General features: G+C 37.4%; 2 protein-coding genes across 2 annotated transcripts; one reads left to right on the forward strand and one right to left on the reverse strand.

The window, feature by feature from the left end:
* Nucleotides 1-947: 947 nt before the first annotated feature.
* On the reverse strand, nt 948-5,956 carry LOC139140410 (ciliary microtubule-associated protein 3-like). The gene is made up of 5 exons (XM_070709639.1): nt 5,801-5,956; nt 4,434-4,588; nt 3,827-3,925; nt 3,271-3,404; nt 948-2,800 (listed from the first exon to the last, which is right to left on the reverse strand). Exons 1-5 carry the CDS (start codon nt 5,829-5,831, stop codon nt 2,587-2,589), a joined length of 633 nt encoding a protein of 210 aa, XP_070565740.1. The 5' UTR covers nt 5,832-5,956; the 3' UTR covers nt 948-2,586.
* A 213-nt stretch (nt 5,957-6,169) lies between these two features.
* Nucleotides 6,170-19,544, forward strand: LOC139140401 (general transcription factor IIH subunit 1-like). The gene is made up of 11 exons (XM_070709627.1): nt 6,170-6,575; nt 8,254-8,455; nt 9,049-9,145; nt 9,502-9,652; nt 11,636-11,785; nt 12,108-12,187; nt 12,713-12,825; nt 13,205-13,610; nt 14,646-14,736; nt 16,228-16,436; nt 17,125-19,544. The coding sequence occupies exons 1-11, from the start codon at nt 6,419-6,421 to the stop codon at nt 17,206-17,208; spliced, it is 1,740 nt and encodes a 579-aa protein (XP_070565728.1). The 5' UTR covers nt 6,170-6,418; the 3' UTR covers nt 17,209-19,544.
* The last annotated feature ends 762 nt before the right edge of the window (nt 19,545-20,306 follow it).

Consider the following 20,306-nt stretch of genomic DNA (forward strand, 5'->3'; position numbering starts at 1 on the left):
CTTTTGATAATTCAGTCACTCCTTCAGGAATGAAGATAACTTGAGGACCTCTTTTCCGTTCTAAACACTTCCCAGTGTGGGAAGTGTTCAGCATCATACATAGTTTGATCAACTTCAAGAAATTTTTTTCTTCTGAAATTTTTATCTTCACATCAGTGATTACTGTCACTGTTTTCCCAATTTACTTAGATGAGACAAATTTGAAATCAAATCACGTGTTTTCAAAATTAGTATCAAGGCTAGACCATAGAGTAACAGTTAAATATTTTCATTGTTTGCACAAGATTTGCACTGGTTTTCAATGTGTATTTAGTGCCATCTTGTTGAATGCACAAAATATCGCACAATCACAAATATCTTAGTTATAAACCTTCCACCACCAATAAAGACAGTGGAAAGAAAATTTCATTGAAAAGAAAACATGATCGTTGTACATCTTTTTTGATGGTAAGACAAGTAGACTGATAATTAGTGTTCTACATAATGAATCCTATGGCTATCCATGCCGTACACTTTTTACGCAAGACCATAAATAGACAAGTTTCTTGCATTTGCAGAAGCTGTCGTATAGAAAAGATACACAGCATAGTTACTTGAAACCTCATGAGTGAGTGAATGATCATGAAGACAAAAAAATGAGGTGTTCTATTCTTATAAGCAATTTGGGTACAAAAACATAAAGATCTTTTAGCAAATGGTGACCAAACAAAACAGCTGTGCAAAACACTAAAAATACTGTGTTGATAGGAAAACTGGGCCATGGGTCAGTAGGTAGAATGAGTGGGAGACCAGCACTTCTATATATTGAGCTCATGATCTCAATTCCAAATATACAGCCCTCATGATTACAGTGACTGTGGTAGGTCAGACCAAAGAAGCTTTATCAAGATTTCATTCAAGAGGTGAAGGCTTCAACTTTGGATAAACAATAACACAATATACAGTGGTTGTACCATTTATTTGTGATTTTATTGCATTTGAATATTTTTATACACATGCATCTTGTGAAAACAATGGGCTGACATTACAGGGATAATCTATCTTTGCACTCCCCAAAACGCTACTGCAATCTATTGAACTCTGACCTTTGACCTCAGGTGCATTTTACCAATACAAAGAATCATGAAATTCTTATTGAACTTCAGAAAGTTCGACAAACTTTCCCGGTTTTGCCACTATAATATTTTAAAACTACAGTCTTTCCTTTGTTGGAGCTTTGATACATTTATACCAGAGGCATTTTTTCTGTTGAAAAATTTGAAATTCTTGTGTCCCCAAAAATGGTGTCCATTAAAAAAGTCTTGTGTTGGTGACAGAGTAGTAAGCCAACTTGAAGTCCGACACGGTCACTTTGGATTTCTCAGCACGTAATGTAACTCTCACATACAACAGAAACTACTGTTGCCATAGTGCCAGGACGGAAGATGATCATAACAACACTAAATATGCTACTCCTAATAGGTTGTCTTTTCAACATACAATTCAACATACTAGGTTAGTAGTAATCTAAGCAATATATGATTCTCCCTCTCCCCATAAAGGAATTGAACAGACAACATAAAAAAAAGCGTTTGCTGTGGTACAAAGTTTACAGTTGCAACCCTGTATGTTGTACCAACTGATTTCAAAACATGGACGGTTTTTACTTTGGCAGTCAAAAAAATGTACAAACTGGTGTGAACATTTACAACAGAAGGATATTGAAGGTTGGTATTAAAATCAGATCTTCATAAAGTAAGTCTGAAATCATTACTCTGGAAAAATACCGGGTCTAATGGGTATTGGAGTCCTAGGAATCAACAATCATATTTCTGAAAAAAAAATTATTTTTCAATACATAATTATCAAACTAAGTAGAACCACCTGTTTTGAAAATGATTGAGTCATTTTATGAGTTATTTTCAGTCAACATAACCATAGTTCCACAAACTCCTTTACATATCTACTGACATCAGCCTCACTTGACAAACAAAAACAATATGCAAATTATTGTGAATATATTTACAGTTGACCAATCATATCATTTCATAATTTAAATAATAACCTAGTTTGTATATACCGGTATCTCATCCCTTCAGTGGTATAATTTTTACCATGATTGGATTACCTGTGTCCATGCCGGACACATAAAGTGAAACACACACATACACAGATCCTCTGTTGAGGCCAAGTTCGGCACACATCCAGTATATATCAATATGAGATGAATATATAAAGCTACACACTGCAAATGCAAAAGCCTGATTTCCACCAGTCAATCCACTGAAAATTTACAGAATCAGTTTTCAATTACAGCAAATACGAAAACAGCTGTACATATAAATAATTCCAAATATGCTGCATAATTATGATAGATTTTGGCCACAAGAGAGCATTGAAATAAAATTCTCTCATCCAGCAGTTTATTGGAAGCACTACATACCTGATGAAAATAATTTTTTAAAATTTGCATATTGAAACTAATTTGCATATTACGTCTGGCACATGGGGTAGCAGATAAAAAAATAAAACAGTAAATGTCCATGGTTCTGCAAGAACCTCACAAAATTGTTAATATTCATTGATAAAGACAAACACACAAAATCATCAGTCCCAGTACAGGCTAAGATAAGCCTCCCTGATTTTGAATTTTCTCGCATCTTTGTATGACATCATTCTGCTCTTGTATGTTGTTCCTTTGCATTCGTCTGGTAATAGGAATCCGCCATCTGGTGGGACTTTTAAAAGTTGTGGGCCTCCGAATGTGCCATGGAAACCCACTTTTCTATTCCGTGGAACTCTGTGTTCATATGTTCCAGGCCTGGTTGGGGGAAAACGAAGGGAAAGGCCGTATTGTTAGCAGTCTGTACAGAATATCCAGAACATTGGTGTATTCATGTGCACAAGATCTAATGCATACAAAAGGTGTAACATTATCCAATGGAGAATTTCTTACATATCTTACTCAGAAGAAGAGAAAATGCTTATTGCCATAGTCCTGTATGGAGGGACTGTCTTATTACTACAAATGTATTGGAATTTTTCCATTTGCTCACTCAGTTTGTAACCAATGTAAAAGACTCAGTATGAGTATTTGACTTTTCTATTTACTGATTCCATGGTTGGTAAAATTATATAGATCAGTATGGGGAGATGAATAAAATTTGGGAATCAGAGTGACAATTAACCCGTAACTTTTACTTAAACATATGGTACACCAATAATTCTGTCCTTCTTCTTTCATTGATAATTATTAAATATTATTTGATATCATTTTATGACAATACTTACCCAGGTGTAATGTCTGGATCTTTTTGTACTCTTGGAAACCTGAGAGCTCCTGCTTCAAAAGGTTTGAATGCCGGCGAAAAAGTCCTTGGTTCTGTGGTGTCTTTTTGGTAAGTTGTTGGGCATGGTGTTATTTCCTAAAAAAAAAATAATGCTTTTCCAATTTAGGATGAATGTGAGCATAAACCAAGTAACAAAGAGAATTATTGACACATGTTATACTGATACCGCACTGATCACAATGTCTGAACATTGTCCAGCATTTGTACTTTTCTGTATGTTATGAAAAAATTAATTCCATGACTGGTACTTTTACTTTGTTCTGGATGAAAGTGCTTAATACTTATTTATTGCATTTTTTTCTAATCTTTATTTCTTCTTTTGTTTTTATTTTTATTTCTTTCATACAAATCAAAAACAATTTATAATGATCAGGCCTGATCCTTGAGGCCTTGAGCCTGATCATTGCTATCTCTGCATAATGTCATAGGTCATCAAAGGTCGAAGGGTTAAGCTGAGTTTGTTGTGAGGTCAGAAGTTATACAGTGCACAGACTTACCTGGAATTGTCTTCGTATCCTTGGTCCAGTTCTGGCACCCAGTGAATAGCCTTTTCTACTTGTCACTTGTTTGTCAATATTGTAGACAAAACCACTAACCTGGGAGGGGGGGACAGGGAGAGGAAAAGCAACATTTACCATGCTTTAGATTTGAATTCCTGTATATGCTGAAATTTTGGTCTTTTAAATCATCATGTGATAGCCTTTGAAATGAAATATTATGGAGAAAATCAAATAAGGCCAGTAAAGTGTTCCTCGAAAATCGCCTCTACTTACGCCAATTTTCAATAATTTTAAATAGTAGAAAATCAAGGCATTTTTGTTGTGCACATTTCTACATTTATTAATCGTCTTCTGAAATGCTAAGAATTTGTTCTGCCAACACTGCCTGTATATCATGTATATAATGGATCTATTATTTGGACAGTTTGTCAAATCTAGACCCGACATTAGTAACAATGTAACTAGTAGAAGATTTTGTTGTTTTGTTAAAAAAAAAAAAAAAAAAAAAAAATTGCTCGTTTCCTATGTAGCTTTGTCAAAATGATGGGCAAACTAAATTTTGTTCTCTGGTGAAAGAGGTTTTAATGTTAATAGGAATACTTACTTCAGCATTATCATATGTGCCTGGTGCAATGTTCGGAAGTGATTCTGAGTTCAGTATGACTCCTACACGAGTTGGAGGTACACTGGTTGGAAAGAGAGCTCTGTTCTGTGTCGTGCCAAAGGATACATTACTTGTCTTCTCTCGACCCAGTAGGGCTATGTAAATAAAGAAACAAACAAACAAACAAATAAATAAATACAGTCAAAACTGCATCTGTTGGTCACATAAAGAATAAAATGACAGTTGATTATGAAAATATCACAATTATTTTTACTATACTGTAAAGCAATTCGTGTAGGCATTTTCCTATTAAGAAGGAAAAAAAATGAACTTTAAACTTTGGGTTTGAAATTACTTTACCTACAATGCTATTCAATCACATTACTATTCCAAACTATTTCTATTCCAGCCAGAATCGTGGTACTTTACACAACACATTGCGATGTAACCAAGTGCTTCTGATCGCCAGTATTGTCTGTTCAACTTTGCATTGCAGTGTTGGTATACAGGGCTTTGCGGCTTTAATGTGTTTGTTTTACTGAATAGCCCCTGGACAGTAAAATCTCCTTTCCAAACATCGTCGCCCGAGCCACGGTTACTCTCCAAGCGATGTGGTTTTTCTATTAAATAAAATTCCTAAAATGACCTCAATGTCGAAGCTAGTGATGCTTCATGTTATTGATGGATTTACACACTGTGGAAGTTTCAGTCGCTGCTGTCAAACAATCTAAGTCGTCTATACGACTGAACAAACACAACTTGGTTGAGTATGTCATGAAGAAACAGGACAAAAAGTCACTGTCGATTTTCAACGGAGTTCCTGACCACATTTACCATATTTATTGCTACGTGTTTTATCTGGTTTTCAATTTACCATCCGGCGCTACATATGGACAGGGCTTGCGACGGTATCGTAAAATGTATTGTGTGGATAAAATACCAGCGGCGTGTGTCGACGCCCAGCCAGCGCCAAAGGGGCAAAATGGCGACATTTTCCAACTCAAGGTTGTAGATGATTGGTATGTGCATGCAGTCGTGATGGAGTTCAAGTATCGTAACGGCAAGACAAGGCAAGAGAATGTCAAGACGTGTTGCCTCGGATACTATCGACTAACTGTCAAGTCGAGAAGTTCAAATAAACAAATGGCTTCGTACTGATTAGACGGCCGTCTCTTGGTCTCACTGATAACAACTGTTTTGTTGTTGACTCAAAGTACAATGATTACGCTACTTGTAGAGTAGCTTTCACGAAAGGCCTGCGCCAAACAGCGAACCGCTACCCGAATCTACTTTTATCCTTGACAAAGAATTCTTTTACGTGAGAATACTCTGCTAACGTAATATGGTTTGAAGAGAGCGAGACTTACCTTCCAAAGACGTTGCCATTTTTTCGTTCATTGGCAACTCGAAGTGTGGCCACCGTGTCCTAAGCCCTTCAACATCTGCATGTATAACTGATCAAACACACACAATTTGCATCGCCACTTGTTTGGGCGTCTTGTTGCTATGGTAGACCGTCCTTTTACGACTGTCGTAATAAAATGTCAATAGAGGCAATAGTCATACTTTATAACCCCTCCAATTATTAATCTTACACTGATCTGTTATTTGTTTGATTATGAAAACACAACGTGCGGTAAGAAATCGACTAAATATGAAAAATTTAGGCAAATTTAATTTTACGTTCGCAGGAGGCCACCGTCTTACGATAATATGTTTTATATTTATAAATGTCATCGTTGAGGGCGTAAATCCAGCATGGCTGCCACGAACGGGGAAGACGCAATTTTGGTCCGCCGATACTTCAGCAACACAAAACAGCTTCAACACTGATGCCCGAAAAGTTTCGTTAAACTACAAGAAAAACGAAGTTTTATACTAACTTAAAACAGAGAAAGCGCTCAGTTTCTGATGCGCATCTGACAAGGAGTAGTCTCAGAGAAAACTGACAGGACGGGTGTTGTGTGCCCAGGGGGACATCAATCATGGCCACCACGTCAAGCGAGGAAGTTCTGCTGGTGGTAAACAACGTCCGTCAAAAGAAGAGAGATGGATCACTTTACCTAATGGCAGAAAGGATAGGCTGGATGGAAAGTGGCAGGGAAATGTTTTCCATCAGCCATTTATATGCAGACATTAAGAGTAAGTGGCTTTGACATGAGCGATCGCACAACACGAGTTCAGCAAGCTTGCGTAAGACTATGGCCTCGACCGGTTTTCTTTTATCAGTTGAAATTCCCTCGACGAGCAAGAGCGTGTGACCTTCTTTTGGAAAATCACATGTCCAATCGTATCAATGCGCACAACAACATCCTTCAAATACGATATATTCTGCTCTGCTGAGGTACAAAAACCTTAAAATTTGTTGTAAGTGTAATTATCATGTTTTGATCTTTTGTACCAAAGTACTCCTTGCCAGAGGACACTGATCGCACGATAAACATCGACACAGTATGTCGTAATCCACGTTAAATGATGCACCGCCTTTAACGTGGACAGAAATAGTTATTCAAATGCGTTATTGAACTTGAAGCGTACAGGTTCCTGTAGGGGGGTCCAGACACTTCGCACCAAAACCAGTTCGCCCCACACAACTTCGTCCCAAAACCATTTCGTACCAAAATCACCTCGTCCCAAGTACTACTTCGCCCAACCCCACTTCGCCCCAAGTACAACATCGTACTAAAACCACTTCCCCCTAAGTATAGTACCGTCAACTCGTCCTGAAACAACGATGTCACAACGTATCATAAGGTTGTTTTTACCTACAACTTGGAAGCATTAATGTGTTAGGACATTTTGGCTACCACGAACCATTTATTGTTGCATGAAACCATAATCGATAGAATAAGAAAAAAACACGCAAATGCTACAACTCAGGTGCCGTGCGTGGAAATGCACGATGTCAATTTCGCGAAATGCGTACACTTTCAAGATTTCAGTCCCAGGATGACAGGAAGGAGGTTATTTTCAGCTTTACCAGTTAGCGATAAGTTTCGGGCAAAGTGGTTTGGGGGACATGACTTCTAGGGCGAAGTGGTTTTGGTACGAGGTTGTTTTGGTGCGAAGTGGTTTTGGTGCGAAACGGTATGGGACGAGATTGTATGGTGCGAAGTGGTTTTGGTGCGAAGTGTCTGGGAACCCCTGTAGGACAATAATAACTCACATGAGTCAAACCCTTGAGCCCCATGGCACGACAGATGGCGAGAAAAATTGCAAAAGTCTGTTGTTCTTTTAGACTTTTTCAACAAAATGGAGATAATAATAAAAATGGCAAAGTTTGAACTTTAATATTACATGCAACAATGTGTCATTTAAGTAATAAAGAAAATTGTTGCAAAGGAACCTTATTGTGTGTAATGATGTATCAAATGTATGGAAATTTGATATTCATCGGAAATTTGTGACAAAAAGTTTTTTGCACAAAATGATGAAAAGTGTACATCTTTGTTGTCATTATCGTAAAGTACATTATTGAAATCAAATGCCAAGGGATGTGATGACAGTCTACAGCATGAAACACAGATACACTAAACCATCCGGATTTGTCTAAATTTCTGTCAGCAGCAGCAAGGGTAGCACACGTGTACATTTAGTAACAAACCTTCTAGTGATCAAGGTTGTTTAGAAAAGTGGGAGGGCTGTTTTACACGTAATTTTTATGCACTGAAATTTGTACGAGGTCAATTTGACAATCTTTTTTTTAGGAAAAGCACAAATGGACCAAAAAGGGAAGCTGGAGATTAGGTTAATGAGAAAGGAAATCAAATGTCCAGTTAATTTTAACTCATTTGCAATCCACATTTTCTTTTGTCTTCAGTGCAAAAAATAAGTCCTGAGGGAAAATCCAAGGTACAGTTACAGTTGATATTGCATGATGGCAGTGCCAATACCTTTCATTTTGCCCATCCTGACTCACAAGCCAAGGCATTGCAAGACAGAAACGATGTCAAAGAATTGCTTCAACAGTTACTGCCACGGTTTAAAAGTAAAGCCAACAAAGAACTGGAAGAGAAAAATAGGTAAGCAGGAAATGGATTCTGAAATATTTGTACAGGAGTTCAGAAAATATGGAAAGACACCCAACCTTCAAAGAAAAGGAACCATCAAAATATGATATTTTGTTTCCCGTATTGGAGGTAGTAACTGGGCAATAGAATGATTTTGAATTATATAAAAGAGTTCTTTCGTTCATGTTCCTGTGGCACTGCTTCTAAGTTACATTTCTGATTTATATACCGGTACTTTAAACCCAAATCCTGCTGTCTTATTCCTCATGCACATGCTTTGTGCACGGTCCCTCTACCAGAGGGACCGTGCTTTGTGCAACTGGTATTTAATTCTAATGCTCTTTCAAGTATAACTCTACATATATTAAAAGTTTACCACTTGAATTATCTTTCAATTGTATGTTTAAAAGTCACCTCTAGAATATCACCTGTCTCGTCCCCCACACAGTTATTTGAAAAACCTGGAGGCTTGTCTCTTTGAGAAAGCTTTCTGACATTTGTAATTTTGAACGTTATCTTGGAATTGTGTCTTTGTTTTGCAAATGTTTCATTCATTTCAAAGAATTCTCTTCTCCTTCACAACAATCATCCTGAATTGATTACAGAATGCTGCAAGAAGATCCAGAGTTGTTTCAGCTTTACAAAGACCTCGTTATGAGTGGAGTTATCTCAGCTGATGAATTCTGGTCCAACAGAACTTCAGTGAGTTTGCTTTTTCATTGAATTGGAAATGAAATAATGTAATAGAAATATCTAGATTACAGTATTTCAGACATTTTATTTCTGTATTTTGTCTTTAAACCAAACAACTGATGATGACACAGCAGTATTGCAGCATTTTCCACTTGTAGTCACTTCAACTTGTGCTCAACAATATCAGCCATGGCCATATGTTCTTGTCCTTTCTCTGTACTTATTGGTAAAATTTTAGAAGTTATGGTTGTTAAAATTGCAATTTGTTGTGCTGCTTTAAAATGAGCTTTAGTGTGCTAGGATGTCATCTCTTGCCTCTTTGTGACATGCAAAGCTTAAGTCATAATCTATTTTCTCTTTCTCAGAATCAGACGTCATCTCAGAAAGCACAGCAAGATGTCGGTGTGTCGGCGGCATTTCTTGCTGATATCAAACCACAAACTGATGGATGCAATGGTTTGAAGTATAACCTGACAGCTGATATCATAGAGTCAATTTTCAGAACTTATCCTGCAGGTGAGGTCAATATGAGTCTTGATTTGTCTATATTAGAAATATTCTGCAGGTTAGGGTCAATATTAGAACTTCTCTCACATGTAATGATTAGAATGTGGTACTCAATGTCATCAAAGGGGCTTTATTTGTATCGCCTTCTGTCTTAACTTGTAAACTAATGACTATAAGAATATACTCTGTAACAATAACAAGAATGTGTTTTGATGGAAAAAATGAGATCAAAGTACAATTATCGGTAGTGCGCAAATCTTATACGTTGTATTCAGAAATTACTTCTGTCAAAGGTCTACAAAGAAGGTTAAAGGTTAAGAATTAGAGTACTGGTATATAGGAAGTAGCAGTTTAATGGAGGGTATTTAGTTTATTTTCGTAATAAAAAAAAAAATTAAGTGGATCAATGGTCAACGTGTGAGATCAACAGTGCAGTGAAGAGTTGGAGTATATAGGAAGTGAAAGGTCAGAGGTCAGAGATTCAGTTAGCTGGAGATCATATACCCAATCAGGGCTTGAAATTAGCGGTGGTCTTGCATCAAATGACCACCATTTTTCCGTGCTTGACCTCCAAATTCTGTAACTGGCGGTCATTTTGACCACCATGGAAAAAAATTAGTATTTCAGCGGTTGCCGGTTTGTCTGATGGTATGGCGAGGGCACCGTTTCATCAATACAACATTGCAATTGGCCTTGAAGAAATTGATACACATAACATTTCGTTCCTTTTTGTGGCGCATGGCCTTCACAGGTGCCAATAAACTAAATTTCATTTTGCAACATTTATGCAAATATTTCTTGCGACGGAAAAATTATTCAAAATCCTTCTACTTATCATTACAAAACATTAGACAACGCAGCGATCACTTTGAAACTCTGGCAAGTATAAAAATACGATTGCAAGATAGACAACATGAACGAATTGTGCCACCTGTTTGCATGTTATTTGGGTTCCAATAAAGCCCGAGTCAGTAGTGAGAAGTTGTTGGCAAAATCAGTATATTTTTATCCAACATCGGTATTATTTTTTTTTATCTACTGTACAGACATGTATTTTTTGGGTACAGCCATGTTCAGAGACTCCCACCATAACATTGACCTCTCTTTTCATGAATACAAAAAGCCTGATAATATGATTCAGTTCAAAAAAACATTTTGACTACCAGTTTCCTTAAAATTACCACCAAATTTAAAATGTGGTGGTCAAAATGACTACCAGGATAAAATGTTAACCCTTTGAACCCGACTCGGACATAAATGTCCGATGACGTCATAGAGTACCAGGGGGTCAGGGTGCAAAGGGTTAATTTCAAGCCCTGCCAATACAGTTTAAAAAAATATTTATATTAAGAGTGGGCAAGTTGTAGGCTGAAGGAACATAATAATTGTAACGGTCATAGTCCTGGAGAAAATGGGACCTGCCTATATCTCTTATTGAGGCATTGAAGCGTTGAAGACAAGTGGTCTGTAGAGTAATCAACTGGTAAATGTGCTGGCTTTAGCAAAAACCAGTTTTAGCACTAATGGAACATATGGTTTGCACACTACTGATAATTGTACTTTGATCTCATTTTTTCCATCAAAACACAGACAGTCTCTTGTTATTGTTACAGAGCATACATGTATGGTCAATAGTGTATAATTCAAAGTTAGACTGACATGCAGCTCATCATGACATGTCATCCTTTCACAGCTTTGTTACCTCTCACTGATTTGGTTTGATCCCAAACCCAATGTTGTCAATTGTGATTGTTGATCTGTGTATAGAGATTTAGAGGTGGACAGTCCAATAAGATTTCTGTGAGTGATGATAAACTGAAAATTAGTGTCTGTTTTTCATGGATTCACTTGCCGCTGTCCCCTTCAGAATTTTCACACACAAACAGTTCTTCTCATTTACAGAATAGCCATAGCAGGTGGGTCTTTCAGTAAACAGAATATGATAAAAGTGATTATTTGTCAGTTAAAGAATCTTTTAACCGTCATTTGCAGTGAAAAAGAAACATGCAGAGAATGTTCCAGACCAGATATCAGAGAGTGAATTCTGGACAAGATTTTTCCAGTCTCACTATTTCCACAGAGACAGAATCAATGCCGGCACCAAGGATCTCTTCACGGATTGTGCAAAGAGTGACGAGAAAGGTGAGCCTTGCTCTTTTGTAGACCATTATTTCCACTATTCTATGGTTACTTCCTTGGACTCTGTTGTCAGTAACTTTGAATGTTTGTGTACAAAACTGTGATAGTGGTTTGCTTCGTATAAATAGTGTTTAGCATATGCATATTTTAATCTTCTTAATCTTTTAATCTTTAAAATTTGTTTGAAAGTTAGATTGGTATTCATAGAGGTAGAAATAGGAAGATAATTTCCTGAAATTCTGTGAAATTCAGACTCCTTTCCGACTTCCTTGATCAGCAGCATTTGAATAACTACCTTCCTTATCCCTCTTCACTCGTTACCCAGAAATGAAGAAAACTTTAACCAAACAGATCCAGGATCCACTCTTAGATCTGACAGGGATGGATGATAAATCCCTTGATGAAGTGAGTATCATACAAAGAATCGATAGATTTGAAGAAGAACACACAAGGATATTGAAAGTGGCAGGTTTTGTCCACATAGCCAAAATCCCAAATCAATTTGCCTTTATTATTTGATAGTTTTCTCATACAACATGCACATTCCTGTAACTATGTCTCCAAAGGCATAGTTTTCTGTTATCACATGGTTAGTCGTTGTCACATGACTGCAAGTGCCACAGGTAGTGCTTTATTGCCATGTAAAAGCCATGACTTGGGTTTTACAACTGAATATTGCAAATGAAGGGAACCACAAGAATTTGTAGTGTGTTTTTTTCCGTGAAAAACTAAAAAAACTCTTTATGTTGAGGGATGCGAAACTGAGAATTTACTTCCTTTGGCCTCATTGTATGCTTTAGATCTCAAAAGATACAACATTTGTCAGGTTATTTAAGGGATCTTAGAGAGACAAATGACTCTACGGTGTGACGGAATGGCAGTTCAGTGAGTGAAGGAATGGCAGTTCATAGTGTGATCATTACATTGCAGGGTTATGGAGTGGGACTTGGAGATAAAGTGTCTACCAATGTCAGTAACAGCAACCTCATCAAGAGATTTAATCTACATAATACAAGAGTACTCAGTGCTTCACAGAAAATCGGGTAAGTTCCTGCAGAGCTCTTTAACATACACAAAAATTCAACCTTCTCACTCCGAAGGGGCTGTGGTCAATTCAAAGCACACATTAGGAAACAAGAGCTGTTCAATGAATTGATGTTAGGGGGGGGGGGGGGGATTGGGTTTGGGGGGGGTTGTCTTACTTACCGTACTCATCCGAGTGTAAGCCCCCTGCTCATGTGTAAGCCCTATTCAACTGTATGTAGCATCTGTCCCCTAAAACAAATACTAGGGATGTACCACAGTCTGCTGATAACTGGTAGGTATTTCAGAACTGTTTTTTTATTAACATGATATAATGAGTATTGTGCTTGCAATGTACTGTACTTGTCCTAAAATATCCTTTCTAATTTCTTTCCACAGTGCAAACATACAACTCAGCAATAGTGAAAACAAACCAGGTACAAATTTAAGTATAACAGCCAATCAAAACAGCACTGCCAATAACGTTCAGAACGGTGGAAGTAGCAACGCCAGTATCAGCACTAGCAGTAGTAGTAGTAGCAGTAGCGGTAGTAGCAGTAGTACTAAAACTCAGGGTGAAGAAGTTCAGCTGAAGAGAAAGAGGATAAAGGAATCCATTGAATACGAGGACCTGGCCTCCAAGAAGGCCCCGGAAACTGTGTCACTGAACTTGGACAAGACTGATCGCTATCACCACGGCCCCATGCCGGTGAGAGCAATGAACTATGCAACCAGTGATGAAATGTTACACGCAATTCACAGCGTCAGGGAAGATATGGTGGATGCCAGGCCAACACTGATTCAGGTATGTGTGAGGCAGAGTCTGATAGGTATACATTGAAGACAAGCCTTCACAGAGTATCAATAGTTTACACCTGTTTGTATTCACCTCAGAATGATGATACAGCAGTAACATCTGGGCTGTATGTAGTTCATATGCCTGGCTATGCTACAGTAGATTGCATGCCCAACCCTAACCTCTGGACGTGATTGATTTTACTTTGCTCAGGGGTACATTTCTGCACAGCCACTGTTGACGTCAATACATAAACATCAGTTGATATCAATATCCTACAACATGCGCTATATAGTAGAGTAAAAAAATGCATGCTGGGATAGGAACCTGTATTGTCTTAGGGAGTTTACAGAAAGAAGGCCATGTGACGCGCCTTTTGTCTATAATGTGTACTTTTAGTGCATACATGTAAAATACTCATGTTGAGATTCCGCAATCTTGGGGACAAGACTATATAGACATGTAAATATCTTGTGCTATTTATCGTACCTCAAGACTCCAAAGGTATCAAAGTATCTACCCAGTATGCTTTCTGTGTAACACATCCTTTATGTAACACAGTTCGTGCAGTCTAGTGATGCTCTACAGACTCTCAGACAAAACCAATTCAATGCCCTTTGAAAACAGGGTGCTTTTCAAATGTTGTGTACAGTATGTGAAAGTTGTCATGAATATTATTGTCAACTGAGGCTGTGCAGAAATCCTGCTGATGTGCAGCGTGCTCAGAAGGTTATATATGATTGGTGGATTGTCACTACTCACAGCAACTTACAGAGTCTCTTTGTATTATTCAATTATAACGATAAGATTCAGCTGACCAATCAGATAACATCTTCCGAGAAATGTACTCATCATTATGACTTGCCACACACAATTATCATCCACCAAATGTTATAAAGGAACTACCAACAAAGGATTGAAAAAGCAAATTTATCCAGGTACAAAAAAATACAGATAACCCAGTCTTCTGCACAGATTACATATTACTAATTTGCCTATTATTTTGTCTCCTAAAGTAATTATTTTGTGAAAACTTGATTACAGGCCATCCATCCAGGCACAGCTGCTGGTGTTGTCAGTGAGCTATCACCAGGGGGCGCTCTCATGCACAGTCAGAGCCACCAGGCGGTACACTGTAAGTGACTACATCATTGCAAGACACTTCAATCTGATTAAAATCCAATGTAAAGATGGGTCCGTAGTTTATGCTATTGTATTTATTTTTCTGCATTGCTCCTCTCACTACATCTGAACCTGAGCCACAGGAAATCCTGTAAATCTCGCATTTTCCAAAGCCAAACAGAATGTGCATTACAGAAAGTGCTGGGGGAGAGGATAGCAAATGAACCCAAACAACATGGTGACGTACAGTGCACAGCCTAATGCACTGAGAAAGCCACTCCCTGATTGGTTGAGTATTTTCACAGGTTCAGATGTAGTGAGGGGAGGACTGCAGGAAAATGAAGACTGTAATACGACAGTGTAATACACCAATCAATTTTTATATGGCATTTTTATCAGATTGCAAGTAGCTTTTAGTTTAAAGAATCTAAAGAGACTTTTTTGATTATGACATGGCTAATCTTTGATTCATTGTATAAAAAGTTGGTTTGTACCTATGTATCTACAGTACGGTGTCATTGAATCTTTTATTTTCTGCATTCATGGAGAGAACTCCCAAGGAATAGTCAAGTACACATAAATTCATGAGCTGTTTTGGTAAATTTTTTGCGAACTTGGGCTAAAAATGGGATATAGAAAACTTTGATGTCTGTAATTCATTATTCAGTTGTTATCATTTACCTGTGTATTGTAATTTAATCTGCCATTTATCAGAAACCTTTGTCTCTGAAGTCCTCCATGCCAGCAGTGCTGATGACTTGTTGCTGTATTGAACTCCATAGGTGCCTTGTAATTATGCTAATAATAATGCTTATGTACCAGTTGAAACAGTCTTAAAAATGCCACTTGATGAACACTCTTGGCTCTTCATATGACATGTGCAGTGTGTCACGCCAAGTGTGGCTGATAGGTTCTGATCGGGCTAATCCATCGCAGTTTTGGTTCATCAGCAAGCTGTTATGCAAACCTACTAGCACCTTGATCAGGGTCTTTTCTAACCAGCTGTCTTACCTCCTGAGATACAAGACAAATTATTAATTACTTTGCATTGAGATCTTAACTTCTGTAACCTCCCGCATAGACTGGTCACAACCTATGGGCAATGTCTCTCCTTCCCTGAGTCCCCCAACATCTTCAACAGAGACATATTGCCACCATCTTACGGTACTTGCCCTTTTCATTTTGCACTGTTAATCTCAAACAGGAAAACCAGAAGGGAAATGAAAGGGTTAACACACTGGAGATAGATCAGAGAAGAGTAGGCACAAGAGTAAAAGTGGTCCAACTTTATTCATTGAAAGTAACAATGAAAACCTATCCCTGTTACCGCCATGGTTTCACCCAAACCCATTGTTACTCCTATGGTGAATGTTGGCCTGTTCACAGGGAATTAGGGAGAACAGGTTAGAGAAACCAAGCATGTTTGGCACAAAACTCATGGAAGACAGGGTGAACATATTTTGATCATCTCAAATACTCATGACTTTCTCCTTCCTGACTTCAGTATTATACAGTCAAGAAGTTCAAGCCGAGCTGAAAAATCTGTACAGCGCCCTCTGTGAGCTCCTGAGACATTTCTGGAGTTGTTTTCCGGTGGCGTCAAAGTTTTTGGAGGAGAAGGTCATGCGGATGAAGACCAACTTGGAAAGATTCCAGGCAGCCAAGTTGAATCCATTCAAAGAAAAACTTGTTTCTCAGCATATGAATGTCAGCGTGAGTTATTTGTTACTGATCTGAATATCTATATATAAAAACTAAAATGTTTATGCCCAAATTTACAGAAACCGTTAATTAATATTAGTGTATTTAATGATGTATTTTCAAATTTACATACATTATTGACAACAATCTTTCCAAGAGACTATGGTATGAACATTTACACTGTGTACTCATTTATCGAAGACGTAGTTGATGCCTCTCTGTGAATGGCAGTCCAGTCTTTTTTGTAAATGCCTGCAGGCGATATTGTCTCAATTACTGTTTTTGAAGCTGTGTTTTACGCTTCGTGTGTTGCACTTACTTATGCAATTGTAGACTGTGTAGAAAGGTACTGAGGCTTGTGTGTAACAATGCATTGCAATCCTCAGTTGAATTCTATGCTGTGGCTTGGCCAGATTGCAATTCTTGTCATGCACAGTAATTGTGATAAATTTATAATGAGCTGAAAAGCTAGATTTTGTAAATGGAAAGTGTGTTAATAACATTTGTTGTGTGAATAAATCAAATGATAATAAGTCACTATCTAACACTGTATTCATTTATCATTTATCATTTGTAATCTGTTTTCAAAATTCAACCAAATAGCTAATATGAAAGAGATATCATTTCCATCATACTGTTCTGTCAGGCTTCTCTGTCCACTGTTTACTCATTGGAATATTTTTTCATCTTTTGTTGCCAGGTGGTCAACCATATGGAGGAACTGCTAGAGACTGCCAATGGAAAATTTACATCATGGCAAGTCAAGAGAAGTGGAGTTAGATAGTACTGACTGCTTCTGTGTGTGCCATGTCATGAATTAAGTGTCCTGGTGTTCGCCGTTGCTGCCTGCAAAACTAAGTGATTTCTGATTGGACAGTGGCTGATGTTAATCTCAGAGGGATACGTTCTGATTGGTCATTGTGATAATGTATGCCAGAGCTGTTATGCTGATTGGCTGAGGGTACACAGAGGATATTTGAACAGCACAAACTGGTCAATGTGAAACTGAGAACAATGACACTGAAATTATGAAAAGAATGGATTCTTATATTTGAAAAGCCACAATTTACAAGTTAAAAGGGAAGATTGGTTTAAATTTCTGATGGGGAAAGATATACAGTTTACACAGCAAGATAAGAATGTGTATATATCTGCTGTGTAGTATCTTCTGCAGGGCATTTTTGGTGCATTATACGTACTTACAGGTGTTTTCTGTTTACATATTTCAGGTGTAAAAAAAATTGCATACATTATAATGATGTTGAGCAACAATTCACCACGTAGTAAAAAATATATGATTCATAGGGACACAGATACTAACTATAGAAATTGACCCTTACAGGCTGGATTTTTACATAATGTACCAAAATATATACACAGATATCCTTATGGGACATTACAGAACTTGATGCTAGGCAGAGCGTTATAAATAAAAAACCCTCATTTCTTTAAGTACAAAGTAATAATATCTCTTCAATTTCATGCATTCTGCAATCATTAGACAGACATAAATGATTCTGATATCTAACAGTTCTGACTGAAGATTGCAGGGATACATGAAACTGAAGTAACAGACTTTGTCAATTTAACGGAAGTGACTTTCGTTACTCTGTAGTTTAAGACATTCTGGTACAGAGGTCAAAGCCGCAAAACTTTCACTTTGCTAACTAACATAACAGCCGTTTCATAATTTCCAGTCTCTGCCATGCGTGCGTATTTGACATCTGTTAACATGTCAGGTTGTACATCAACATCTATGGCTATATTGGTGGTTTTTAAGACGTTTTTGTATGTTTTCTTGACAAGAGATAAAAAACACACCAAAAAGCAGCAATTTTGTCACTTTTATACAGTTTATTGTTGTAGACGTCTGAGTTGAATGTCGTAACTTTAACCAAAGAAATCAAAAGGGTTATTTCACAAAAATACTCAGTTACAATTTAATGCCATAATGTTTTTTGTACACTTTTCTTGTAACAAGCCAATATACTTTGTGCTTGACCTTCAACATTGGTACATAGATGCGTGGGTTAGCGACATGATATTGTATATTTTATCAAGAAAAGGACAGAAACTAGTGTAAGTGAAAAAGCGTGAAATATGAAACGTTTCCTGCAGCATGGTACTTCGATTTCACCCACCTGTCTGAGAATAGTTAAGTCCGGTAGATTCTTTTACAAGAAAATGGGAGTCAAAGGTTTACTTCCATTACTAGGGTCTATACCATATTTTTTGACAGGGGTGTTGATTTGACTGGCCTGAAAGCTTGTAGGTTGAAATAGTCCTAATGAAGTATCTGCGAATGGTTCAAACTTGTGGGATATGACTCTATCTCTGATTTCAAAGGCAGTGTTGTTTTGAAGAAAGATTTAAATCATCGGATAAGTTTGTTGTTGTTTTTGCCATGGCAGATTGTGTAGTTTGGTAGACTTCCGTGGGTTGATAATGGGCTGCAATGAGAGTACAATGAGATAATGTGACAGAGATCTTAGGAAGAAAGACAGGCTTTTGGGCGAAATGTATTATATCTATGCTGTCTAGCTCATGAACTCTTTAGGTCTGCTGAGGAAGTTTTTGAAATTTTTAAGCCTGAGTTTCTACACCAGTACATGAAACTTTGCAACTTTCTTGAGTCAGTGGCGCATCAATTTGGCCCAGAGAGGGCGCACTTCTTGTCATGACAAAACAATCGTTTTATACTTATGTACAGAATTGGTTGAGGCAGATTTCTGAGCGGATGCAATTCATAGATTTTGGGAAAAAATTTAGGGCGTACAATGTTTGAGGGACATGAACACAGTATTTGATCACGTTAAGCTTTTACAGTTTCTCAAATTTTGAAACTAACCCCTGCCCCCTCTTTATATCGTTTGGTCCATGTGTATGGTGTGCACTGTGTTGTTGCACTTCCTATGGTCTTTCGAGACTAGACCATTCCAGTTAAGGGAGCAGTTTTTGTGTTGTAAAGTTAGATGTCAACACTGAAATCATGTAGTATACCAGTATGTGTAAAATTTTCACAGTTAATGTAGGTTTTTTCTGTTTTTTTCTACTGTAATTGCCAAAGTTGATGTTTTCAACGTTGAAAGATAAATAAAAAATGAAAGAATTGTAGTGTCAGATTACCATTATATTGCATCATTATGATATTATCAGAAGAATTATCGATGAAAAATGGGCTTTCAGAAATTTTCAGTAACTATGACATTGATGTCAACAATGCCACAGTTAAGGAGCTTTGGCCAATTTTTTTCATAAATGTTAGTTGTATTGTGTGTTGAAATGCATTGTTTTGCTTTATGTTTATGCTGACGTAGTTGTTTTACTTCACACCGAAATGAAATCCTTATAGCTGTGTAACCTACTGGCAAAGACTTTAAACTATCATGGCAGGTGCTTAAGTGAGTGCTCTTACAGGGCACATTAGAGTAAAGCAGTGTCCCTTTTTGTTTTCCATCATTGACAAATTCTTCACCAATTTTTATCATTCATCACGCTCAAAGGTGATCGAATTCTCATTATCTTAAGTAGATTCTCCCACCTAAGTGAGTCATAAAAGTTTTAAGGCATAACCACAATCCTCCATCAAATGGAGGGACTAACGTAACTCATTTCAGAAGTACAAATTACAATGTTGTATGCGTTCTCTCTATGCATATTCCAATATTCTTGGACTGTTTGAAAGTAAGGGAAATAAATGGTATTTGTAAAACGTTCCTCCCGAACCCTCTATATTTGATGAAACATTTGAAACAATCCTTTTCGTAGGAAACTTTGCTTCTCTGACATGTGCCGTCTCCTATATCGGCACTTGTCAGCAACTTAGTTTCAGAATATTTCGTAGGGCAAAAGGAACACATATTTCATTAACAGCGTTTGGCC

This window comes from Ptychodera flava, chromosome 1 (genome assembly GCF_041260155.1).
Source record: "Ptychodera flava strain L36383 chromosome 1, AS_Pfla_20210202, whole genome shotgun sequence".
Taxonomy (NCBI): Eukaryota; Metazoa; Hemichordata; class Enteropneusta; family Ptychoderidae; genus Ptychodera; species Ptychodera flava.